Raw genomic sequence first — 25,242 nt, 5'->3', positions numbered from 1 at the left:
CCCGTATTGGCTCAACAGACAACAACTTCTCAGGCTGAGCCCCAGAGGCCACCTTTACTCCTATGGCTGCAGGACTCAGGGGCCCGGACATGGGAGACATTTTCTCTGACAGCCATCTTGAGGCCTTACTATCCAAAGTTGTGGAGACGCAACACTTCAGTCGGCCAACTTCTAGGTCTCTAGCATCCAACATTACAGCAGGAGGATGCTTTGGCTGAAACACTGGCAGGCCGACGCCAAAGCCAAATGGCGTCTCGCGACTGCTCCCTATCTGGGCAATAATCTTTTGGGGGAGGCCCTGGCCCCATACCTTGTGGAGAACAAGGACAAGCGGAAGGTCATGGCCCGTTTGAACAAACGGGCCGACAAGCGTCCCGCTCCCTATTTCCGCAGGCAGTCCTTTCGGCCAGCAGTGGGTCCAACAGCCACTCAGCCTTCCCACTCATATACACCCAGACAAGATAGACAGTATGACCGTCCGTATGACAGACTGGGCTTTCGGCCTAGACAGCAGAGCCAATCTAAGCAGCCATTTCGAGGGGCAGGATGCCCCTAAAGGAGGTCCAGGTGACTTTTACACTGCACTTCCCATCGGGGGAAGGCTGGCCCACTTCTTCCATCAGTGGGAACTCACTTCCATGGACACCTGGGTCTTGCAAACCATCCAGTTTGGTCTGTCCCTGGAGTTTCTGGCCAACCTCCCGGACCGATTCATTGCCTGTCCCGTTTCCCGGGCTCCACTCAAACAAAAACTTATGCAGGAAGCCATTCAACACCTAGAGATTCAGGCCATAGAACCGGTACCGCCGGACCACAGGGGAAGGGGATTCTACTCCATCCTCTTTGTGGTCCCCAAGGCCTCTGGGGGATGGAGGGCGATTCTGGACTTCAAGGGTCTAAACTATTACATCACTTACAAAAAGTTCAAGATGCAATCACTCCGGTCCATCCTGGGGGGCATCAGACAAGGAGACTTCCTGGTGTCAATAGACCTCACGGAAGTGTACCTCCACATCCCTTCCATCCAGCTCACCGGCGGTTCCTCAGGTTCTGTTACAGGGGCAATCATTTCTAGTACAGGGCCCTAACTTTCGGCCTTTCCTCGGCGCCCAGGGTGTTCACCAAGATCCTGGCCATACTAGCCGTCCACTTGAGGAAGGTACCAATACGCGTCCAGTGTTACCGGGACGACATCCTGATTTAAGCGTCATCCTTCCAGGCAGCTCAGTCAGACCTGGAACTCACCATTCAGGTCCTCCAACAGCATGGTTTCTCAGTCAATTTTCAAAAAAGCTACACAGTTCCATCATCCAGGCTTCTCCACCTGGGAGCCATCATAGACACCACAAACTGCATGGTCTACCTCTCCCAGGAGCGATTGGTCAGCATCAGGGATCTGGCTCGTCGGGTATATGGGGACCATACCGTTCCACTGATTTTACTCTCCCAACTGTTGGGAAAGATGGTCTCCTGCATAGCCATAGTTCCTTGGGCCAGGCTCCACTTGCGGGATGGTTCCTCCTACCATTTCAGCGGGTGAATGCCAGCGCATCCAACCGTCAGGTCAGGATCCCAATTCACATCCTCAGTTCTCTATGCTGGTGGTTCTCACAAGTGGTGACCAAGGGATCACTCTCCAAGGAGCCGGAATGCATCACCATTACGATGGACGCCACTCTATTCGGTTGGGGAGCCCATGTACAGTCTCAGTTTGCACAGGGCCGTTGGTCCCATGCAGACTTGAGACAGATCAATTGGCTGGAGCTCAGGGCCATCTACTTAGCTCTTTGCCAATTCAGGCACAGGATCAGAGGCTGTCATGTTCTGATCCAAGGCACACGTCAATCATCAGGGGGGGACCAGGTCCAGGTCCCTTATGTCCAAGACATGGCTCCTAGGTTCCTGGGCAGAGTCCAACCTGGCCTCTCTCAGGGCCGAACACATCTCGGGAGTAGACAACTAACAGGCAGACTTTCTGAATTGCTCTATGGTGGACCCCTCAGAGTGGGGGTTACATCCGGATCTGTTCTCCAAGATCTCCCACAGATTCAGCCATCTGATCCTTGACCTGTTTGCATCGTCAACCAATGCCCAGCTCCTCAGGTACTACTCCTGCTATTTTCTTCCAGGGGTGGAGGGGACAGACGCCTTGCGGACCCTGTGGCCACGAGGTCTCCTTTATGCCTTCCCTCTCCTCCCACTCATACTGGCAACCATCCGCAAACTACTCCAGGAGCAGGCAGAAGTGATCCTCGTGGCCCTGTACTGGCCACAGAGGCCCTGGTTTGCCGACTTGGTGAATCTTTCCAGGTCTCCTCCATGGAAGATTCCTCATCGCATGTCCTTGCACCAGGGGGCCCTCCAACACCCGGACCCTCAATGGTTACAGTTGATCATCTGGCGCTTGAGCACAGCATCATGACACAAGAATTATTTCCCCCTCCCGCGCGCAATTACCATGATTCAGGCCTCTCGTCGCCCAGCGACCAATCGCATTTATGATTCTACTTGGAAGAATTTTTGCTATTGGTGTAGGAGGCGACAACTGGATGTCTTCAAACTGACCATCCCTTAGATCATAGATTATCTCCTGGATGGTCTGGACAGAGGCCTGGCCCCTGCGACTATTTGCAGACAGGTGGCGGCCCTGTCAACAATACTCACCTGTGCGGATTCAGTTGCTTTAGCTCATCATCCTAGAATACGTACCTTCATCAAGGGTGCGTGCAACACCAGGCCTTCCGTGGTATATAGGTACCCCTCTTGGGAATTGCCTCGCGTGCTTCACGCTCTAACAAAACTACTCTTTGAGCCCATAGTGACTATTTCGTTGCGGAACTTGTCTCTTTAAAGTTGCATTCTTAATCGCCATCACGTCAGCCAGACGTATCTCTGAGCTGGCTGCTCTTTCGGTCAGGAATGACCTTTGCAGCTTCCACAGTGACTGGGTGGTCCTTCGTCTGGACCCTGCTTTCGTGCCCAAACTCGCTCTTCCATAGGGCACAGGAAGTCATCTTGCCAAATTTTTGCCCCAATCCTTCCCATGACTTGGAGCGGCAGTGGCACACACTGGACGTCTGCAGGGCACTGCAGCGTTACATGAAGCACACGGAGTCTTTTTGTACATCTGAGACCCTATTTATCTCCTTCCGTCCGGCTTCTCTGTGACAGAAGGTGTCCGCTGGCACTATTGGCAGGTGGATCAGGGCCTGTATTGTGGAGGCGTACCAGTCCTCTTCCCTGCCGGCTCCAAGTCATCTTACTGCCCATTCCACTTGCTGTGCTACGACCTCTGCGGCATGGGCCACTCAGGCGTCCATAGAGGAGATTTGCAGGGCTGCGACATGCCCCTCGCCCTCCCCGTTCATACGCCATTACAGGATTGACCGCTTTGCTTTCACAGATACCTCCTTTGGTTGGAGGTCCTTCAGCAGGTGGTCTCCGCGGACATTGTTCCAGCCTTATCTGTTTCCCACCCATCAGGACAGTGAGGCTTTGGTATGTCCCATTGGTGGATTCTCCATCTCCTGTACTGGAGAAGGGGCGTTGTCTTACCTGAACGCCTTTTCTCATATGGAGATGGAGAATCCACACCCACCCTTTAGGTCAGTTTGGCTGAATTTAAGGAATTTAACACCTCGTCCACCTTCAGCCACTTTCGCCCTCGTTAAGACTGGATCTCCTAGCAAGAGGGGGCATGTCAAGTTTGGCTACTTGGTCTCAAGAGCAGGCAGACAGAGAAAACTCATTGGTGTATTCTCCATCTCCGTACTGAGAAAAGGCGTTCAGGTAAGACAACGCCCCTTCTCACAGCTTGGATAGATGGTGGTATCCTAGGTAATGCATATGTCTCTGTTATATGGAATTAGCAGGAAAAATCCCAGAACATGTACTTATCCATCTAAATAATTTCTTTTCCTAAACAAAGTAACAAGAATGTTTTATGTAAATTAAGGTATCAATAATGTTTTTTTGATTTACATAGGGGAAAAGGGTATTTCATTGTGACTTCACTATGAAAATAATTCCCCTTTCTTGCTGTCTTTTGCAAGCCTTATGTATAAAATTTCACTCTCTACTTCAGCGGTTCTCAACCTGTGGGTCGGGACCCCATTTGGGGTCGAACGACCATTTCACGGGGGTCGCCAAACAACGCAGTCCGCCATTTTTTCCCCCTTTTCCTTAGCTGTGCTACTCCCTTTTATTCTATTGGCTTTTGAAAGCCAATAGAATAGACTCTCTTGAATAGAGTCTAATTCTATTGGCTTTCAAAAGCCAATAGGAATTGTCCAGGCTGTCTCTGCCCTGCTGAGCCCGCCAAAAGTCCCATTCTGCAAACGGTGCTGCACCAGTTGAGTAGTCCTCGACTTACGACCGGTTGAGTAGTCCTCGACTTACGACTGGTTGGGGGTCGCGGCATTAAAAAGGTTGAGAACCACTGCTCTACTTGAAATAGTATCTTGCTGATTCGTACTCTCTAAAAGCTACCCTCTGGCTTAAAGACAGAGTTTTAGAATATAGTGGGCTGATATGAGAGTGCATTTCTTACTGATAATGGCTCTATATCCATTGTTTAAAGAATATCCAGGTAAGATTATGTTCTTGGAGGGAGTAAGCTTCTTCCTCACTTTGGCATAAGATTGGGAAAAGCAAGCAAGAAGCTACCAGTTTTAAATTACCTATATATAAAGCCCACATTTGAAAGCAAAAGTACCGCTATTACTTCAGACTTACTTTCTTTAACAAATATTAATTAGAATTTAGAAGTTCTTTAAATGTTTGTTTCCTCTCTATTAGATAGTTCAGCCAGTTAAATTCATTTTCTATGGATGTTGTTGTTTTAACCATTTAGTCATGTCAAACTCTTGGCAACTTTATAGGCAAGTGCTCTCCATGCTACACTGTCAAGCACAGCTTCTTTCAGTTGTTGAATGTTTATCTTTGTATCAGTTTTGATGTTATCCAGCCAGCGTGTTCTTTGCTTGCCCCTTCTTCTGGTTCCATTAACCATTCCTAGAATCATTGTCTTCCCCAATGAATTTGCATGCATGACATGGCCAAAGTAAATCAGACATAGTCTAATGATTTTAGCTTCTAGTGATGTGTCTGATGTTCTATGATTCAGCACCTCTCTATTACTTGCTGTGGCTGTCCATGGTATATACCACAGGTCGGCAACCTGCGGCTCCGGAGCCGCATGCGGCTCTTTGAGCCTTCCCCTGCGGCTCCCAGCCTCCTCTGCCTTTGCAGAGAGAGACAGAGAGAGAGAGAGAGGAATTGCGCTTCCCTGCTTCTCTCTCTCTCTCTCTCTCTCTCTCTCTCTCTCTCTCTCTCTGTGTGTGTGTGTGTGTGTGTGTGTGTGTGTGTAAAAGAGAGTGCACTCACAGTATTCTCCGAGGAGCTGAAAAGCTTTCTGGGCGGAGCTCCTCCCTTTGCTGCGTCTCTGCAGGAAGCAGGAAACAGGAAGGGCAGGAGAGAGCTAGCTAGCCCAGCTAGGCTGACTCAGGAATTCTGGGAGTTGAAGTCCATGAGTCATAAAAGAGACGAGGTTGCCTACCCCTGATCTTGTTGGACAACAGCCTGAAGCTTGTCAGGTGAGCAGCAGATAAGAGAGGGGGGGAGAAAGAGAGAGAGAGAAAGAGGGAGAGAGAGAGAGAGAGAGGAAAGAGAGAGAGAGAAAGAAAGAGAGCGGGGGAAGAGGAGTGGCAGACCAAGGGCAGATAGAGAGGGAGAGAGAGAGAGAGAGAGAGAGACCCTTTTGACATCTAAAATGAAGATAACACTGCATATATCCTTTTTTTACCTGTGTGTGTGTGTGTGTGTGTGTGTGTGTATACATACATACATATACATATACATATATATATACACACACACACACATACATACACACACACAACACACACACACACAAACACACACACACCTATAATAAAGGTAAAAAAGGATATATGCAGTGTTATCTTCATTTTAGATATCAAAATGGTTTTGCGGCTCCCAGTGTTTTGTTTTTGGTGGGAAATGGGTCCAAGTGGCTCTTTAAGTGTTTTGGGTTGCCTACCCCTGGTATATACAATAATTTACGCCAACACTACAGTTCAAATGCGTCAATCCTTCTTCAATCAGCCATTCTTAATGTCCAACTCTCACATCCATACATTGTTATAGGGAAGATTACTGCTCTAACTAACCTGATTTTTTTATTTATATCAGTATCTCTGCTTTTTCAGATCTTACTCATCTTAACCATTGCAGTATAATCTAAGGTTATCTCTATATTCTCTATGGATAGAGTACAGTAATTCCGAAAGTTATCAAATATTGGGGAATTTCTGGGGAAGAAATGGCATACTGAAGAAGTGTCCACATTTTATGGAGGTGGCGATTGCAGCTAAGAACAAAGAACCCACAAGTAGACAGACTCCCTTGATTCTGTCTGGAAATTCTGTCTGATTAAGTAAGCAGAAAAAGTGCTTACTTAATATTAAGTAAGTGCTTACTTGAATAATAAGACTCTGAAATTAATTTTAAAGAATAAATGAGAAAGAACAAAGAAAGAACTTTTAGATATTGGAAATATAACAAGATAATCAATTTACAATGGCATTCAGAGATTTTTTTGAGGAATGGCAATGGAAATTTTAATCAACTTTGTCAGCTATTTGTGAATTTTTATGAACACCCTGTTCCCAGAAGAAGCTGTTACATCATAATGTATTACATAAAAAGATTTGGAAAAAATATCTGACATAATTGTAGAGAGCTATGTGGGTAAGAATTAATTGCTGTCTATGCAAGAAAAAACTCCAAAAATTAAGAAGGAAATAAAAATGCCAATTCAAGAGAATAATTGGAATATGTTTTTACCTTCTGGATTTACAAAAGAGGCTTGTTAAAATTTTGAAGAAACTTTAGGCAGAGGGTAATGATGATTAAATGAATTAAAGAGTGAGATTGTTTTGTGTAAAAAGAAGGAATATAAAATTGGCTTATTTGATAAGGATTAAAATGGGAAATGTTGTTATAAGGGGGAATTCTTTCTGGACTTGCTGACATCCAGACTAGAAAAGATATAAGTTTTATATTTATTAACTATTGTGATTATTTTAGTTCACTGTTTGCATTTTTTTCTGATACCTGGATCGGAAAAGTTGTTTAATGTATTTGCCAATAGTTAAAAGTTTTGTTATAGGATGAAGAGTCTTATATTTGTTAAGTAAGAGGAAGTGAAGTGGTAGTGAATATTGTTCAGTTATAATTATTGAAAAGCTAGGCACTGCATACCTGCCATTCTAGACTGAACTCAGATTCTTTATGAAGTTTACATGCAGGCAATATCTTGCCATTTGAATGATTTCCTTTAAGCTTCTCTTTTCTTAGTAAGCATATCCATCTCTTTAACTCTTTCTCAGAGGACTTGATTTTCATATGCAATGCTACCTGGTTGTACTTCTATTAAATCCAGCAGAATCATTCCAACAGAATTTGATATGCTCCAAATGTTTATCTTGCATTCCGTAGGAAATAATACAAACCAGTCATAGCATTTCTTTTTCTTTTTCTTTTTTTTTAGAAGTGCTGATTCGAAGACATTTCTATTAAGGCTGTGCAAATCAGCCAAGGCCCAACTGAGATTTGTGATTCAGTCGGATTCAGTAAAAGTGAATTGCTGTGATCAAAACCTTGTTGAATCACCATATCCATGTACTTATTAATTTAAAGATGTTATTAAACAGGATTGCTTTTGAACCAAAACTTCAAGTTTAATCTTCGCACAGACCTCATTTGCTGTAACACTTGGCATCTGTTTTGTTTTTAGTTTTACTAAAACTATAAATAAGTCAAGTGGTTCAAGATACAGGATAACACTGTTTTAGAATTGTAATGGTTACATTTACTGCTTTTCTGAAATAGATCGTAAAAAAATATAAATTTCCATCATGAAGTCTAAATTTAGCACAAGTGAAAATGTTTTGGTTAAAATTCCCACTTGTACAAATTACAAACATTAACCATAATAAGAAAGTGTTTTGTTCAGACTTTTTAAAATTAAGAGTTAGAAGGAAAAGTTGGATATTAAATTAAATATTGGATTTCATATATGTTTTTCATAATGTTTCAGCTTTTACAACCTGGGTGGCAAGCTTGATCTTTAACAAGAAATATTCATAAGCATTCTTTAAAACAAGGTTCCCCAACCTGTGGGCCGTGGCCCGATAGTGGGCTGTAGCCTACTTGCCAGTGGGCTGTGGGATAGGGTGGCCAGTGCACGCATGTATGTGTGCACATACCCCACTTGCGCTAGCGCCATGGTCACAGGATGCAAAAACAGAATGCCATGGCACAGGGTGCAAAAATGGGCCACCGCCATGCCTCAGGGCACAAAAACAGGATGATGCCATGCTGTGGGGCACAAAAATGGGCCACCTCTGCGTGTTGCGGCAAGAAAATGTGATGACAACACTCCTCGGGGCACAAAAATGCCCTGTTGCTACGCCGCAGGGCATGAAAACATGCTGCCGCCACACTGTGGGGCACAAAAATGGACTGCAAAAATGGATTACCAGCATGCTGCAGGGTGTGAAAATGGGTATCACCAAAGGGCACAAAAACCGGGTGCTGCAGAAGAATGGGGCAGATCTGGTGAGCATCACATAGGCATCAGCCCCGCCCCATTTGCATCACACGCGTGCTTGCATGCGTGTAAAATGCTTCCCCTCCCTTTCCCTCTGGTCCGCCAACCGAGAAACATTGGTGACCTCTCCTTTAAAACATGAGAGGATAAAAAAGTAGTCGGGGATAAATTTTCACATGATGTTTTGAACTATAAATCCCTTGAAATGAGTATTTAAATTGTTGTTTAACAATTATACATGTAACTGTGTAACTGAAAAATTGAGATATTTCAGATCTTGAGGTTTTTTTTAAATAATAATTATTTAAATAATAATTCTACTTGCTGTAGAATCACCACTTAATATTTTAAAGAGGAAAAAGTAGCTTCTGTTCATAGAGAATACATGGTTTGATTTTACCTTCAATTTTTGCTTATTAACATTTCCTTTCTCTTACCAGTTCTCTACATTTTATTAAGATTACAATTTCAGATATTTTTCTTTGGCAAGTAGCATTAAAAAAGTTTGTAGAATAGCTCCAGAACTCTTCCTCATCCAGGCAGATCTACTATATTACTGTTTTTGCAGAAAATGCTATAAACCAATAAAATATTTGTAGCTCAGTATTGAAATGCAGGGGCCTTGGTACTCTCTGAGCTAGGTTGTTTTTTGTAGATGTTTCATTACCCAAACAACATTATTAGTGCTAGTAAGGAGGGGGTTTGCTCCACTATATTTAGCATATATATCCCACAAATATATATGTCAGTGATGGCGAATCTTTTAGAGACTGAGTGCCCAAAAACTGGCCCTGCCCCCACTCCACCACACCCCACCAGCCCGCAGGGCCACGCACCACATCCAGGGCCCGCCGCAGATCGCCTAGCAGTGCCATGGCAGCCACGCCCTCTGCCCTTGTCCTGCAGCATCAACTGTGGCGATGGGGTGTGAGGGCAGAGTCTTGTCTATGCTACCTGGCTGCCATGTCCTTGGCTGCACTGCTCCACCTGGGCCACGCTTGGGGGCAACTCTTCTCCAGGAGGGCTGCTGGTGAGGGGGACATGGGGGGAGGCAATGCTGGGGCAACGGCATGTGTGCCCACAGAGAGGGCTCCGAGTGCCGCCTCTAGCACCCATGCCATAGGTTCGCCACTACTGATATATATGATACACACACACACACACACACACACACACACACACACACTACATACCTCCACTACATTTATTCAGTCTAAGTGTAAGATCATCCACAATCTCCAAAAAAGCAAGATAGTATACTTACATATTTGGAAAAAACAAATGAGGATTCTCCATTATATACAGTAGAGCAGGGCTTTTCAACTGGTGGTAAACATACCACTGTTGGTACTTTGGCACGTGACAGGTGGTACACAACCTTCCTATACAAATATACCAGGGGAGGGGAATAAGCTGAAGTGATAGAAGCATGAGGGAGAGACAGCTGGAGCTGCAGGACTGTCAGGGCTCAGTAGAAGCCCCAGGATTACTGCAGGGTTCCAGCTGATTGGCACTTCCCGAAGCAACACGTAGATGGAGGTAAAGAGAAAAGGAGGAGGGGAGAGAGGATATCAAAGGAGGTGGTTTTGGCAGGAAAGGGAAAAAAAGACAATGGGGAAAGAGAAGGGGACGGAGAAGAATCTGTGGAAGTCAGACATGGAGGAAAAAGAGACAGAGAAGAAGCTGTTGCTGGAAGAAAAGGTTAATTTTCTCCAGCCAGGAGAATGCAATCAGCGTTGATGAAATGAAAAGCTCGGAGATAAGCATATCAGAAAGGAGATTGGTTTATTTTGGAAGCCAATGGGTTCCGGGTCAGCTGGCAGCTTGATTGGGTTACTATAGGGATTTTTGTATAGTTTTTACAGCATTTTGTAATTCAGAAGCTCGGTTTGTGTGCTTTTGTTATTGGAATATTTTAGTCTGTTTCACAAAGGTTAGCAATGAGTCCAAAATGTTGGCTTCCATAGGTTCTAATCCCTTTAAACAAATATAATATCTTGATTCTGTCTATGGCTTTTAGCAAGTTTTCTTTGTAGGTAAACAGGCTTAATTTAAAGCTTCCACTTTTTGCAATTTCAGGCTCCAGTTGCAACATTGTTTAAGCTGAGACATGCCTGAGGCTATTATTTGACAGCTTGAAGAAAAAAAGAAACAGAGTTAGTGTTTCTTTATTCTGGGGGATTTTTGTAAGCCTTTCTTGCCTTGTGCTTGATTTCTGTGTCTTTAGGGGTACAGTGAAAGGACAGGGGGGTGCATTCTTACTACACTGTGGAAGGAGAGCTCAGAAGGCAGGGAGGAAGAAAAGAGAGGAGAGGAAGAAGGGCCGACCAGTCAGCTGACTACCAGTCAGCTGACTAGCCGACCAGTCAGCTGATGGATAAATTCATTTGTCAGTGTAAAGGGAAAGAGATTAAGCAAAGGAATTGCCACGAAAAAGTTAAAACTAGTACTTTTTCCTTTTTTCTTTTTTTTACAGTTTGTAAAATTTTATTAGATTATAGAATAAAATACAAAAATACAAAAGCAAATAGTAGGACACAGTGGGGAAGAAAAAGGGGAAAATGTGAGGGGAAGAAGGGAAAAAGAAAAGAAAAGGCATTGACTTCCGACTTCCCCTGTTGCAGTAGAAAGAAACATTAACATCGATCCTCAACTTTTTACTTTTCCATAATAGTATAAATTAGCCATTTCTATAACAAATGAATCTAATCAGTAAACCCAAAATCCCCCCCCCTTTTTTAGTCATCAAGTTTTTGACATCTTGCTTAGCACTGGTGGTATTTGAATGTTGTCATGTCCTAAAAGTGGTACAATCTGTGAAAAGATTGAAAAGCCCTGTAGTAGAGCATTATTTCTTAACCTCAGCAAGTTTAAGATATGTGGACTTCAGCAACCGTAAATTGTTTTTTTACAATTTACAATGTGCTTTAATCGTAATATCCATCTTGTTAATATGCCACCCAAGTCAATTCCTTTCCTCTTCCTAATATTTTGTAAGGACCTGCCTCAGTTAAATCTCCCAAGAAAGCAGAATTCTTGAAACTGGCACTGTCTCAACAGGAACTTTTATTAGAAGGTATTGACAGCAGGATAATGAGGTAGGATCTGAGGATTTCCCACGCAAAACTTTATATTAAAAGAATCCTTTCAAACCCCTCCCCATCTGTCCATCTGTCTGGTTTAAATTGAGCCAATCTATAGATGTCAAATTGTTGTGAGAACAAACCGATAAGGTGCCATTCTGAAGGCTGTCAGGTTTCTCTGTGGTTCTTCCCTCCACTTGGAGATAGGGAGATGGCCGGAGGCACATCCCATTCTCCAAGAAAGATACTTCAAAGAGAATAGAACAAAGCAAAGTAAATATACTGCAGAATACCCATAGGTCCCCCTCCTCCCATTAGCATGGCAGAACCCGAAAAATGAAAGCATAGGAAAGAAAGGCAAAATGCATAGGGGTTCTGACATATTTATTTGTTTGTTTATTAGATTTATATGCTGCCTATCTTGCCTAGAACTTATTCTGAGCATATCTGTATGTATTGGGACTTAATTGTCAAAATTCCCAACTAGCATCAACAAAGTCAACTCTGACAATTGAAGCCAAGCAGAAAAGGAGCAAATGGAAGGAAAGATCTACCGTACTTTCTGGCGTATAAGACGACTTTCTAGGCATGCGACTCGGCGCCGAAGACGGGGGTCGTCTTATACGCCGGGTCGCCTTATACGCCGGAATATACGGTAGATTTTGTCCATTGAAAACAATAACTGCCAAACACTAACATTTATACCAGATATCCTAAATCTATTTTTAGTTGTAAGAAATGTTACGGAACGAGAGTTGAGGTCATTTATGTCTGATAACAAAGCAATGATGACGACTAAGGCTCTTTTTCCAGCATAAGATATTAATGAAAAGAAACAAAAATGTGAATCTCCAAGGACAATAATTTGATACAAAGTCATCATTCCACATGACATCAGATACTGTACAACATAGCTTGCTTGTTCATACTGGTGTTGTTACAGGAGTGTAGACATTTTTGCATTACCAATGAAAGCTGATCAGGATTTTTTTTTTTTTTTTTTTTGTCTTTTGAGACTGCAACATCTTGATTAGTCTTTCATCTGTTTAAATCTGCAGATATGATTCCCTTTCCTCCTGTTCCTTGTATGTTGTCAGCATTCGAAAATAGATTTGTAAATATTCTTGGAATATTCTACACTATTCTTTAATGAAGTTTTTTTTCTTGGGAAGAGGAGGGATTACCAGCTTTCTCCTCATCGGTTTAAGGATTTATAGTACTTCATTACAGTTCTGTTTCAGAAATCAGCTTTCTTTGTACATGGCATATTTAGTTTGATCAGTGATAAAAAGCTTTAGATCAATGTTATCCATTTTAATAAATAACTTTGGAACTCTCATGCATGAATTCAGGTGAGTTTATTTCAGAAAATGCTGCCATACATGTTTTCAATGTACAGCATTTTATGAAATGATAAATTAAAAAATGACTTAAGGAAACAGTGTAATGTTGGATAAGACTAAATTTGTAAAATACAAAAACATGTTACTTTCTAAGCTTGTAGAAAGCTTTCTGCATCTAAGGGAGCATTAATTTGATTGATAACTAATAATAACAATTCATTTATCAGTAAATATATAACAAATCAGGAATTTCCATGTCCAACAATGTGTTTTATGCAGGAGATCTGCATTTTTTTCAAAACATTTATTGAAATTAATATTTATATTTCAACTTCAATTTTTTTGATATTAGATTTGCCTGCTCTTATCTTTTTTTAAAAAAATCAAAACAAAGGCATTTTTCTACAGGAAGTATTAATTCCAAAATCTTATTTCAGATTTATTTGGACCCTTAGTCTATTTGTAGCTTTTTTAAAAAAAAATCCCTTTTTTGCTGTTTATTCCAAAAACATTTTTTAAAAGTCATTAAAATTGTATTTTAAATGTCTTTCACTAAGAATTGAAAAAAAATTATCCAGTATTGTAAAACTTGTCAATCCAAAGGTTCATAATAGCTGAAAAGCAATTAATAAGCTATTTCCAAAAGTGATTAGGAAAGGAAGTATGCAAAACAAGTATCTTTTTAATAGTGCTGAGTCAATGTCCTCATGTCCCAGAGCTCAACCTGCCAGAAACTATTGTCTTGCAGTCTCCTCATAAGGAGCAATTGTTTGGAGCACTAGTTGATAATCTCAGGTCTTCTCCTTGTCCTGAGACAAATTATGAAGACCCAATATACTCAGCAGCTTTTTCTTCTGCCACAATCATCAGCTCCACATTTTGTGGAGCAGTCTTCAGTTTGCCATTTCTTTCCTGGAAGTCCAGAAAGCTGATTTTTTTTTTATTGTCATTTTATAGTGCTTTGAGCTGGTTATATAGCCAAAAGAGGACATTGATTTTTGTTGCTTGGACTATTTTTTCTCCAAATTAATAATTCAGTTTTGTGCATGAGAAAGCCAGGAAGTTAATCAAGTGGAAAGGATTTGGAGAAACGATACAAAGGACATTTTAACTTAAGGATATTAGTTTCTCAGTCCTAGACATATGTTTAGATAATAAAATTATTAATAATATTGAGATCTCAGAAAACTCTTATAAGGCCTATAGCAAATGTGTCAAACTCTAAGCCTAAATATGTAATTAATGCACTGAGTTCTTGTTTGTGGGTGCTAATTTTTTCAGGTATAATTAGCATAGCTAGCTGGTTTGAAATCCTAGAAAAAATGTTGAGATTCAAGTTTAAAAATATAACAACTAGAATATAATATTAATGACAGATAATAGAGCAGAGATGTAAATTGTATTGTAACTTATTTTTTAATGTATTATATAAAAATATAATACATTTAAATTGATGGATGCCCTAATATCATCTTGAAAATCTTACAAATCTCATATGAAAATCCTGAAACTTTTCAAATGTGTTATTCTCTCAATAATTTAGAGTTATCATGACTTTCTCACTGATCAAGAGGACAGTATTGCCAGCAATTTTAAAGTAAATTTCTATGTATAGTAGAAAGTGATTTAAGAATCTTTTTAATTGATTTGTTAAACATATTAATTAATTAATTATACTTTAAATCAGTGGTTCTCAACCTTTTTAATGCCGTGACCCCCCAACCGGTTGCAAGTCGAGGACTACTGAACCAGTCGTAAGTAGAGGATTACTCAACTGGTGCAGCACCGTTTGCAGAATGGGACTTTTGGCGGGCTCAGCAGGGCAGAGACAGCCTGGACAATTCCTATTAGCTTTTGAAAGCCAATAGAATTAGACTCTATTCAAGAGAGTCTATTCTATTGCTTTCAAAAGCCAATAGAATAAAAGGGAGTAGCACAGCTAAGGAAAAGGGGGAAAAAATGGTGGACTGCATTGTTTGGCGACCCCCTTGAAATGGTCGTTCGACCCCAAATGGTTGAGAACCACTGCTTTAAATATATAAAATAATATTTTTCAATCACAATTAAATACAATTTCTAAAAACAGCATGGAAAAAATTATGGCATTACAAAATTTTAACTGTTTGAAATGTTGACAAGTGTGCAAGTTTCAAGTTTAATTTATCTACTAAATGTCACAGGTGACTCCAGGCAACATACAGCAGAAAATATAAAACCACAAACATGTTCAAAATAATGATATAAAAGGTTTTTTTATATTTTGTATTTTAGCTTGGAATAAAATAATATATAAATTCTCTCTGTCTACAGTTCAGATCATTGTCTTTTTTGTCACAGCTGTTCTTTGTTGTTAAAGCTTTGAAGGTCACAAACACAGATTAGCTTTTCCCAGGTTATGCCAAGTCTTATATAAGCTATCATAATCCTCATCCACCACTAGATATCAGCATCTATTTGTTTTTCAGTTTCCAAAATGAACAATTGTCTTTAGAATGAGAGTCCTAACCATTCAACAATATTAGATTTATTCAGATTTAAGTTTTAAATTTCAGGTTCCACTGAATATATTTCCACAAAATATATTTCACTTCCATATATTTTGATCTTCCATAAGAAGATTAATTCTCCACTTCCATTAGTATAAGGATGGGGTGGAAATCCCCCTCCTTCTCTTTTGGAGGTATTTTGCTTCTTGGGGATCTTTTCCAGGAAATTAAATATAGAATAGAAAAGAGAAGATCAAATTCCTCACCCAGTTTCAAACACGCTGTTTACAGTTGTGCTGGTTAGTACTGTTGGACTTTGGTTGCAAGTAGCTTGGGCTGGTCAATGAAATATGGCCAGCCTTTCTCCTGTCAGGTTAGGCTTTCCCGCTGTTGTTCCAGAATCGCTGGGGCACCCTTCTTTCTTCGCTGCATCTCCGGGGCAACTTAGACCCATTTAGGGTCCCCTGGCAGGGCAAAATTAGCTGCGGGGGTGCAGAGAATCCGCACACCCAAAACTGGTCGCTACCACACAAAACCAGAAGTCCTGAAAAAATGGATTTACAAATAGTTAGGAAAGTTAAATACTTGGGAATATATCTAACAGCAAGATGTGCAACGATAAAAGAAGATAACTACATAAAATTACTTAATCAAATAAAATTAGATCTGGAAAAATGGAAAAACTTACAACTGTCAGTATTAGGAAGAATAGCTACTGTGAAAATGAATATTTTTACCAAAACTGCTTTTCTTGTTCCAAACAGTACCTATAAAAATAGAGAAGAAATGTTTTGATGATTTGGATACATGAATTTCAAAATTTATTTGGCAAGGAAAGAAAGCTAGAATTAAATTGAAAATGCTACAAGAATCCAAAGAAAATGGAGGATTTGGATTACCAAACTGGGTCTTATACTATCAAGCAGGTATCTTAACATGGATAAAAGAATGGATAATTCTCAGACATAAAAGACTGTTATATCTAGAAGGACATGCATTTCTGTGGTATAAGAAGAATAAAATTCATAGATACATTCAAAACCACTATGTAAGACATTCACTAATTCATGTGGGAAAGCTAAAATCTATTTGAAAATCCTAGGATGGCTTTCAATGATGGAAGCATTTGTTCACCTGAACCTAGTGAAATATGAAAATTTTTTGACATATAAGGACATTTTGGATATTGAAGGGAAACTAAAATCTAAACAAGAACTTGTAGACCAGGGTATTGAATTATCATGGTTAGCCTCAATTGCAAATGCAATCGAGATACGATAAAGATGCAAAAATGTATGGCTTTTATAAAGAACAGACAATGTTTGATCAGATATTGTTGATGAAAAATTGATTAAGAAATTATATAACTTTCTATTAAATTTGAAAATGGAGGATGAACAAGTAAAAGATACAATGATACAATGGGCAAAAAACTTTGGATATAATATAGAATTAGAGAAATGGCAAAATCTTTGGGAAAGAAATTACAAATTGACTATGGCAACTTCTTATAAAGAAAGCTTATATAAAATGTTTTATAGATGGTACTTACCACCTGCTAGATTAGCAAAAATGTTTAAAAATATGTCTAGTAAATGTTGGAAATGTGACCAAGAATCTGGCACATATTGCCATTTGTGGTGGATCTGTGTTAAAAAAAAATTGGACAAAAATACACACATCGTTAAAAAAGATGTTAGGAAAGCATGTAGATTTTAATACCAGAAAAATTTGATAAGCAAAGTATGTATGTATGTATGTATGTATGTATGTATGTGTGTGTGAATATATATATATACACACACTAAGAAATAAAACGTGAGCACCAGGAAAAGTTAAAACATTAAAAGTTTTATAAAATTTTAAAAGTTTAAATATAAAACATTTAAAAGTTTTTTAAAAAGCAGACCTAGCTTTTATTGGCTCCTGCCAACATCAGGGTGCAAATGAATCAGTGGGAGAGACATTTATAAACAAGCCAGCGCCTGCGCTCGACTCCTGAACCATGTAACAGGTCCCAACCGGCCAATCGTTGTACCTGTGTCAATTGCTACATAATTGCTCAGTTTGTCCTCATTCTCCCCATCTACATGCGTACTAGCTTTCACTTTCCCAGCTGTCTGCATCTGTGACTCAAGAGGGCACATAGCCTTTCTACAATCCAGTGTGTGATCCTTATCACCAAGTTGCTTCTCCCCCTCCTCTCCCTTAAAACCTTCTACACAGATGGACCTCTCCCCACCTCCACTCTTTCGACATCCATCACCATCATGTTCCTGCTCTCTATTCTGAGATCCTATTACAAACACCCTGCAAGCACTCATACTATCGGACTTCCCTTCACACTCGGTCTTTCTAACCACTCTCCTGTAATCCTTAACAGCATCAATCTCCTTCTTTCTTGTAATAGCTCCTATTCCATTCAGAGAACCAATCCGTGATTCCTGCCGTCCACTAAGTGGGGTGGCAGATACCCTCCGGGGCGATCGTTTCAGCATCCGATCTAATTGGCATCCAACAATCACCCTCTCTTCTTTCATCGCTCGAAACGCTGCTGTCCGAGGATGTATGATTGTTCCTGAGGCAGGGAGCTCACGGGCGCTCTCCTCCCATGCAACCGCAGGGGGCGTGGCTTTCCTCGAACGCAGTGAATAGGGAGGCGGGTTGGACCCGGATGTCATCGTCCTTCTGTCTTGTGGCAATTCCGCTGCTCCATACGAGTGCGAATGCCTTCCAGGTGGGTGGGTGAGGAAGTCCACAGTAACGGGGGTTTCCATACAAGTGGGGGGAGTATTCAGGCCAACGGGGGTGAGGTCTCTAAGGTTGTTGGGTTGCCTCATACACAGAAAGTACGTCTCCATCCTTAAAGTCGGGAGGGTCTCTGATCTTTGGCTGTTATTCTCACGGGTATCAGTTCTCTGAAGTGAGGGGATGGGACTACAATTATTGGGTCGTCCATTCCATGGTGGTCGAGTGCGAACTTCCCATGCTCTTAAAGCTAAATGCGCAGGGCATAGGTCAATGTGACGGTTGATGGCTCCTTCGCGCGAAAGCCAGGCCTCCTTTAATAGCCTGCCACTCTTCGTGATGTCATTAGCTATCACCTGCACCCCATCAAAATCAAAGCTATGACTAGACTCTATCATGTGTGTAAGTATTTGGGAGTACTGTTCCCCTCTTCTAATAGCCAGCTTGTGCTCTTGGATCCTGGTCTTAACCCTCTTGGAGGTCTCACCCTCATAACTGCTGGGGCAGTTATTGCAATGAATTTTATATACTACCCCAGACTTCTCCAATGTGGGGAGTGGATCCTTGGGTCTCATGACACAAGACCGTAATGTCTGGTTGGGCTTGTGTGCCACCCTAACATTATAGGGTGCCAACAGCCTAGCAGTGGCTTCTGAGACGTTATTAACATAAGGGAGGGTGACACGCGTAATCTGGGATGGTATAATCTCCGTCTGTGCACCGTTGGGAGGTCTGGACAGGGCACCATGGCGCTTAACAAAACTGGTGGGATATCCGTTCTGCCTACAGATGTGGAAGAGGTGTTGCCTTTCTTCCGCTCTGGCTTTGGCTGTATTGCAGTGGGAGTCCACTCTCTTGAAGAGTGTCCTAATACAGCTAACTTTGTGGGCCACTGGGTGATTGCTACGATAATGCAAAATCCTGTCAGTGTGTGTGGGTTTACGGTAGACCTTAGTCCTCAGGGTCCCATCAGGTTGGCGGTGGATTAAAACATCCAAGAACGCCAACCTGCCCTGGCGTTCTTCTTCCTCCGTAAACTGTATATCCGCACACACTGAATTGAGTGCACCCACAAAGTCAGCTTTTCGACTCCTCTTAATGATGACAAAAGTGTCGTCCACGTAGCGGGCCCAGAACTTGGGACGGTACTGGGCCATCGTTATGTGCTCCAATTGCTGCAAAACGGCCTCAGCTGTAACACTCGAAATTGGGGATCCCATGGGAGTACCCTTAATCTGCTCATAAATAACGTCCTGGAATGTAAAATAGGTTTTCAAGCACATTCCCAAGAGGTCCACAAGGTCGTCAGGGCGAAGGGAGTCCTGGTGCTGTCCTAATTCCCTGAGATAAAGTAGGTTCTTAACCGTCTTGACAGCTAAATCCTGTGGGATAGAGGTGAAGAGGGAGACCACGTCAAAAGACACCATCACCTCATCATCCTCTATCCTCAGGTTACTGATTTTATCCAAGAAATCCTCCGCAGACCTAACGGTGGTATAACTGTCATTGACCAAATGGCCAATACGATGACTTAGCCATTTGGCCAAGCCTGACATCGGGGTGTTCCTAAACGACACAATGGGTCGAAGTGGGACACCCTCCTTGTGAACTTTGGGAAGCCCGTAAAACCTGGCCACCGCCGTGTCACTCGGGTGTATCCTAGCAAGAGTATCTTCATCTATCCTCTTGCTGCGTTTAAGGGCATTGAGCATTTTATTGACACGGTTCTTAAGGGTCGTCATGGGGTCCCCACTTACGATCCTGTAAGCTGTGACATCACCGAGTAATTCCAACGCCTTGTTAACATAGTGCGCTCTGTCCATGACGTCCGTGGCCCTCCCTTTGTCAGCCAGCAATATGAGGGTAGCCTCATCCTTTCTGAGTTGGGCCACGGCTCCAACTCCTCCCTTGATAGAGTCTGGTGTTGCCTATGATTTATAAATATGTAACATTGCATGTACTAACAGCAATGTATTTTCTCAGCACTGGAAGAATGAAGAAACACCACTAGATGAAGAGATAATCAAAAAGCTATTGGACAAAATGGACAGACTTACATTAAGGATCAAAGAGAAAGAAGATACAGAATATTTTCAAACATGGAATTTATTTTATCAATGGTTGGAAAAAAGGGGTAGAGATTAAGAATTAACTTGTATTATTAAGCAAACAAATTAACCCAGACAACACGATGTTTATTAAGCACTATTCAAATGTACCCCTTTATGGATTACTGCCTTGTCGTGGCGAAGGGGCTTGCGTAACTCAATGAAGCTATAAGCTATGCTGTGCAGGGCCACCCAAGACGGACAGGTTATAGCAGAGAGTTCTGACAAAATGTGATCCACTGGAGAAGGAAATGGCAAACCACTCCAGTATCTTTTCCATGAAAACCCCATGGACAGTACTAAAAGGCAAAAAGATATGACGCTGGAAGATGAGCCCCTCAGGTCGGAAGGTGTCCAATATGTTACTGGGGAAGAGCAGAGGGTTAGTACTAGTAGCGCCAGAAAGAATGAAGCAACTGGGCCAAAGCCGAAAGGACGCTCAGCTGTGGATATATCTGGTGGTGAAAGGAAAGTCTGATGCTGTAAAGATTTTTTCTCCATAGGAACCTGGAATGTAAGATCCATGAATCAAGGCAAGCTAGACTAGTCAAAAAAGAGATGACAAGACTGAACATCGACATCTTAGGAATCAGCGAACTAAAATGGACAGGGATGGGTGAATTTAACTCAGATGACCATCAGGTATACTACTGTGGGCAAGAATCCCTCAGAAGAAATGGAGTAGCCTTCATAGTCAATAAAAGAATAGGACAAGCAATACTGGGATACAATCCCCAAAATGACAGAATGATCTCAATTCGAATCCAAGGCAAACCATTCAATATCACAATAGTCCAAATCTATGCTCCAACCACTGGTGCTGAAGAGGATGAACTTGACCAGTTTTATGAAGCCCTACAGCACCTTATAGAATTAACACCAAAAAATGATGTCCTTATCATCATGGGGGATTGGAATGCTAAGGTAGGAAGCCAAAATATAACCGTAATAACAGACAAGTTTGGCCTTGGAGTACAAAATGAAGCAGGGTACAGGCTAATAGAATTTTGTCAAGAGAATATGATGGTCATAACAAATACTCTTTTCCAACAACCCAAGAGACGGCTCTACACATGGACATCACCAGACGGTCAACATAGAAATCAGATTGACTATGTGCTCTGCAGCCAAAGATGGAGAAGCTGTATACAATCAGTAAAAACAAGACCAGGAGCTGACTGTGGCTCAGATCATGAGCTTCTCGTTGAAAAATTTAGGCTTAAATTGAAAAAAGTAGGGAAAAGCACTAGGCCACTCAGGTATGAACTAAATCATATTCCTGATGAATATACAGTAGAGGTGACAAATAGATTTAAGGAATTAAATCTGATAGACAGAGTGCCTGAAGAACTATGGATGGAAGTTCGCAACATTGTACAAGAGGTAGCAACTAAAACCATCCCAAAGAAAAAGAAATGCAAGAAAGCAAAATGGCTGTCTGAGGAAGCTTTGCAAATAGCTGAGGAAAGAAGGGAAGCGAAAGGCAAGGGAGAAAGAGACAGATACACCCAATTGAATGCAGAATTCCAGAGAGTAGCTAGAAGAGATAAGAATGCCTTCTTAAATGAACAGTGCAAAGAAATAGAAGAAAACAACAGAATAGGGAGGACCAGAGATCTCTTCAAGAAAATTGGAGATATGAAGAGAACGTTTCATGCAAAGATGGATATGATAAAGGACCAAAATGGCAGAGACCTAACAGAGGCAGAAGAGATTAAGAAGAGATGGCAAAACTACACAGAAGAACTATACAAGAATGAGCTTAACATCCCAGATAACCACAATGAGATGGTCATTGACCTCGAACCAGACATCCTAGAATGTGAAGTGAAATGGGCCTTAGAAAATCTGAGCAACAACAAAGCTAGTGGAGGTGACAGTATTCCATCTGAGCTATTCAAAATCTTAAAAGACAATGCAGTAAAAGTGCTACACTCAATTTGCCAGCAAATTTGGAAAACTCAACAGTGGCCACAGGATTGGAAAAGGTCAGTTTACATTCCAATTCCAAAGAAAGGCAATGCCAAAGAATGTTCAAACTATCGCACTATTGCTCTCATTTCACATGCTAGTAAAGTTATGCTTAAAATCCTACAAGCTAGACTCCAGCAGTATGTGGATCAAGAACTACCAGAAGTACAAGCAGGATTTCGAAGAGGCAGAGGAACTAGAGATCAAATTGCCAACATACGCTGGATCATGGAGAAAGCTAGGGAGTTCCAGAAAAACATCTACTTCTGCTTCATTGACTATGCTAAAGCCTTTGATTGTGTGGACCACAACAAATTGTGGCAAGTTCTTAAGGAGATGCGAGTACCAGACCATCTTATTTGTCTCTTGAGAAACCTATATGTGGGTCAAGAAGCAACAGTGAGAACTGGACACGGAACCACTGATTGGTTCAAAATTGGAAAAGAGTCCGCAAGGCTGTATACTGTCGCCCTGCCTATTTAACTTATATGCAGAGCACATCATGAGAAAGGCAGGGCTAGATGAATCAAAAGTTGGAATTCAGATTGCCGGGAGAAATATCAACAACCTAAGATATGCAGATGATACCACTCTAATGGCAGAAAGTGAAGAGGAACTAAAGAGCCTCTTGATGCGGGTGAAGAAGGAGAGTGCAAAAGTAGGCTTGAAACTCAACATTAAGAAAACCAAAATCATGGCATCCGGCCCTCTCAATTCCTGCAAATAGATGGGGAAGAAATGGAGGTAGTGACAGATTTTATTTTTCTGGGCTCAAAGATCACCTCAGATGGGGACTGCAGCCAAGAAATTAAAAGACGCTTGCTCCTTGGGAGGAAAGCTATGGCAAATCTAGACAGCATTCTAAAAAGCAGAGACATCACCCTGCCACAAAAGTGCGTATAGTCCAGGCCATGGTTTTCCCAGTTGCAATGTATGGCTGTGAAAGTTGGACCATAAGAAAGGCTGAGCGCCAAAGAATTGAGGCCTTTGAACTATGGTGCTGGAGAAGACTCCTGCGAGTCCCTTGGACTGCAAGGCGTTCGAACCGGTCAGTCCTAGAAGAGATCAACCCTGACTGCTCTTTAGAAGGCCAGGTCCTGAAGTTGAAACTCAAACTTCAGGATCTGGAGAAGGAAGGACTCACTGGAAAAGGGCCTAATGCTGGGAAAGATTGAGGGCAATAGAAGAAGGGGACGACAGAGAATGAGATGGCTGGATGGAGTCACTGAAGCAGTAGGTGAGAACTTAAATGGACTCCAGAAGATGGTAGAGGACAGGAAGACCTGGAGAAACGTTGTCCATGGGGTCGCGATGGGTCGGACACGACTTCGCAATTAACAACAACAACAACATTCAAATGTAATAATAGAAAATTAATAAATGTTTTTGAAAAATAATAATGAACAGACTCATCTTTTAAAAGTCATGTAACTTATGTCTTGTACTCATTATCCATTTTCTGGATTTTGTGACTATTTTTTCATATTAGGTTCATAGCTAAGTTATAGAAATTATTTTTTAAAAATCTATCTCAGACCATTTCTACAATGGATAGTTTAAGAAAATGTAGAAGTGATATTTTTTTTCTAATAGGCTGTACTACAGTTCTTCGTGTTCTTCAGCTTACTGAAATTCCACTTTCTGTTCTGTTCTGTTAAACAAAACAAATTTCCAACTGATGACTTGGGGTTTTTTTGCTTTTGTTTGGTTTGTTTTTGCCTTCAAAAGTTCTTTCTTGGTCTGTTTGGTAAATATTATGAAGAAAGAACATATGTCGCTTCACCTCAAATGTTATATTTATTATTAAATTTGAAAAAGCAGTTGTGCAACAGTCTTTTTGAGGTGTATGGCAATAAACATCTGCCCACTCTCTTTCAAGCAAATTTATATATATAATATATATTTCCGAATAAAGCAAAAAATTATCAGAAGCAAAAGAAAAAAAAAAGTAATAATGTACATGATATAAGGACTAGTGAGAAAGGGGGTAAATATCTCTGCTGTATTATTTTTTTTCTATAAAGGTTTCTTTAGAGAACTAACACATTAAATGTACTTCCTTGTATTATTCCAGACCTCATTTTTCTCCATATAGCAGTGTTCCCAAAATTATTAGGTGTTACCTCCTGTTTAAAGAATACCCAGAGGCCATGACTAGAGGGGCCTTTTCCCAGCTCTGGCTGGTACACTCAATGAATGACTATTTGGCTTCAGTAACTCATACTCTCATTACAAGGAGCATTAGCATTTTGATATCAATGATGGGACAGTGTTTGATCACTTAGTGATCTAATTGATCCTTAATTCATTTCTGTGATGGAAGCGAGGATTTATGGCACTTTAAGTTTGGAATTGCTACCTAGGTAGAGATAATAACAGCATGTGAGTTTTACCTTCTTAAAATGGTGTTATAAGGGACTATCTCTTGGACAAGAAAATTTAACCACAGTGCCTTCGTAACTTCCAGATCAACTATTTGGATGCCTTTTCTTCCTTTCTTTTTCCTTTTCCTTTTTCTTTCTTTTTATCTCCCAGAGTCACTTGGTACTGAAATATAAAATAAATAAATAAATAAATAAAATACTTCTTTTACACTATTGTCAAGTCAGCCGATCAATTTCTATAAGATAAACAGGCAGAATATGTGTTTTTTTAATAATCTATGTAAACCACGTTGATTTTTTTCTCATTTTATTTTTTAGATTGAAGAAGGTAGCAAAGCTGCAGCTGTGGATAAATTGCTTGTTGGAGATGAGATTGTCAGCATCAATGACATTCACCTCTCTGGCTTCAGGCAAGAGGCAATCTGCTTAGTGAAAGGCTCATATAAGTTTCTAAAGCTTGTGGTAAAAAGGTAAGATGATCACA

At 41.1% G+C, this 25,242-nt stretch overlaps 1 protein-coding gene across 1 annotated transcript in view; it reads left to right on the top strand.

The window, feature by feature from the left end:
- LOC120314877 (protein Shroom2-like) overlaps positions 1–25,242 on the top strand; it is a 306,437-nt gene that overhangs the window by 168,984 nt on the left and 112,211 nt on the right. Inside the window, 1 exon segment of the mRNA XM_039358413.1 lies at positions 25,077–25,228. Coding sequence (XP_039214347.1) covers positions 25,077–25,228 — 152 coding nt within the window.

This window comes from Crotalus tigris, unplaced genomic scaffold (genome assembly GCF_016545835.1).
Source record: "Crotalus tigris isolate CLP2741 ecotype Arizona unplaced genomic scaffold, ASM1654583v1 scf7180000019016.1132606, whole genome shotgun sequence".
Taxonomy (NCBI): Eukaryota; Metazoa; Chordata; class Lepidosauria; order Squamata; family Viperidae; genus Crotalus; species Crotalus tigris.
Note: the sequence above shows the minus strand (reverse complement) of the source record. Positions and strands in the feature narration are given on the sequence as shown.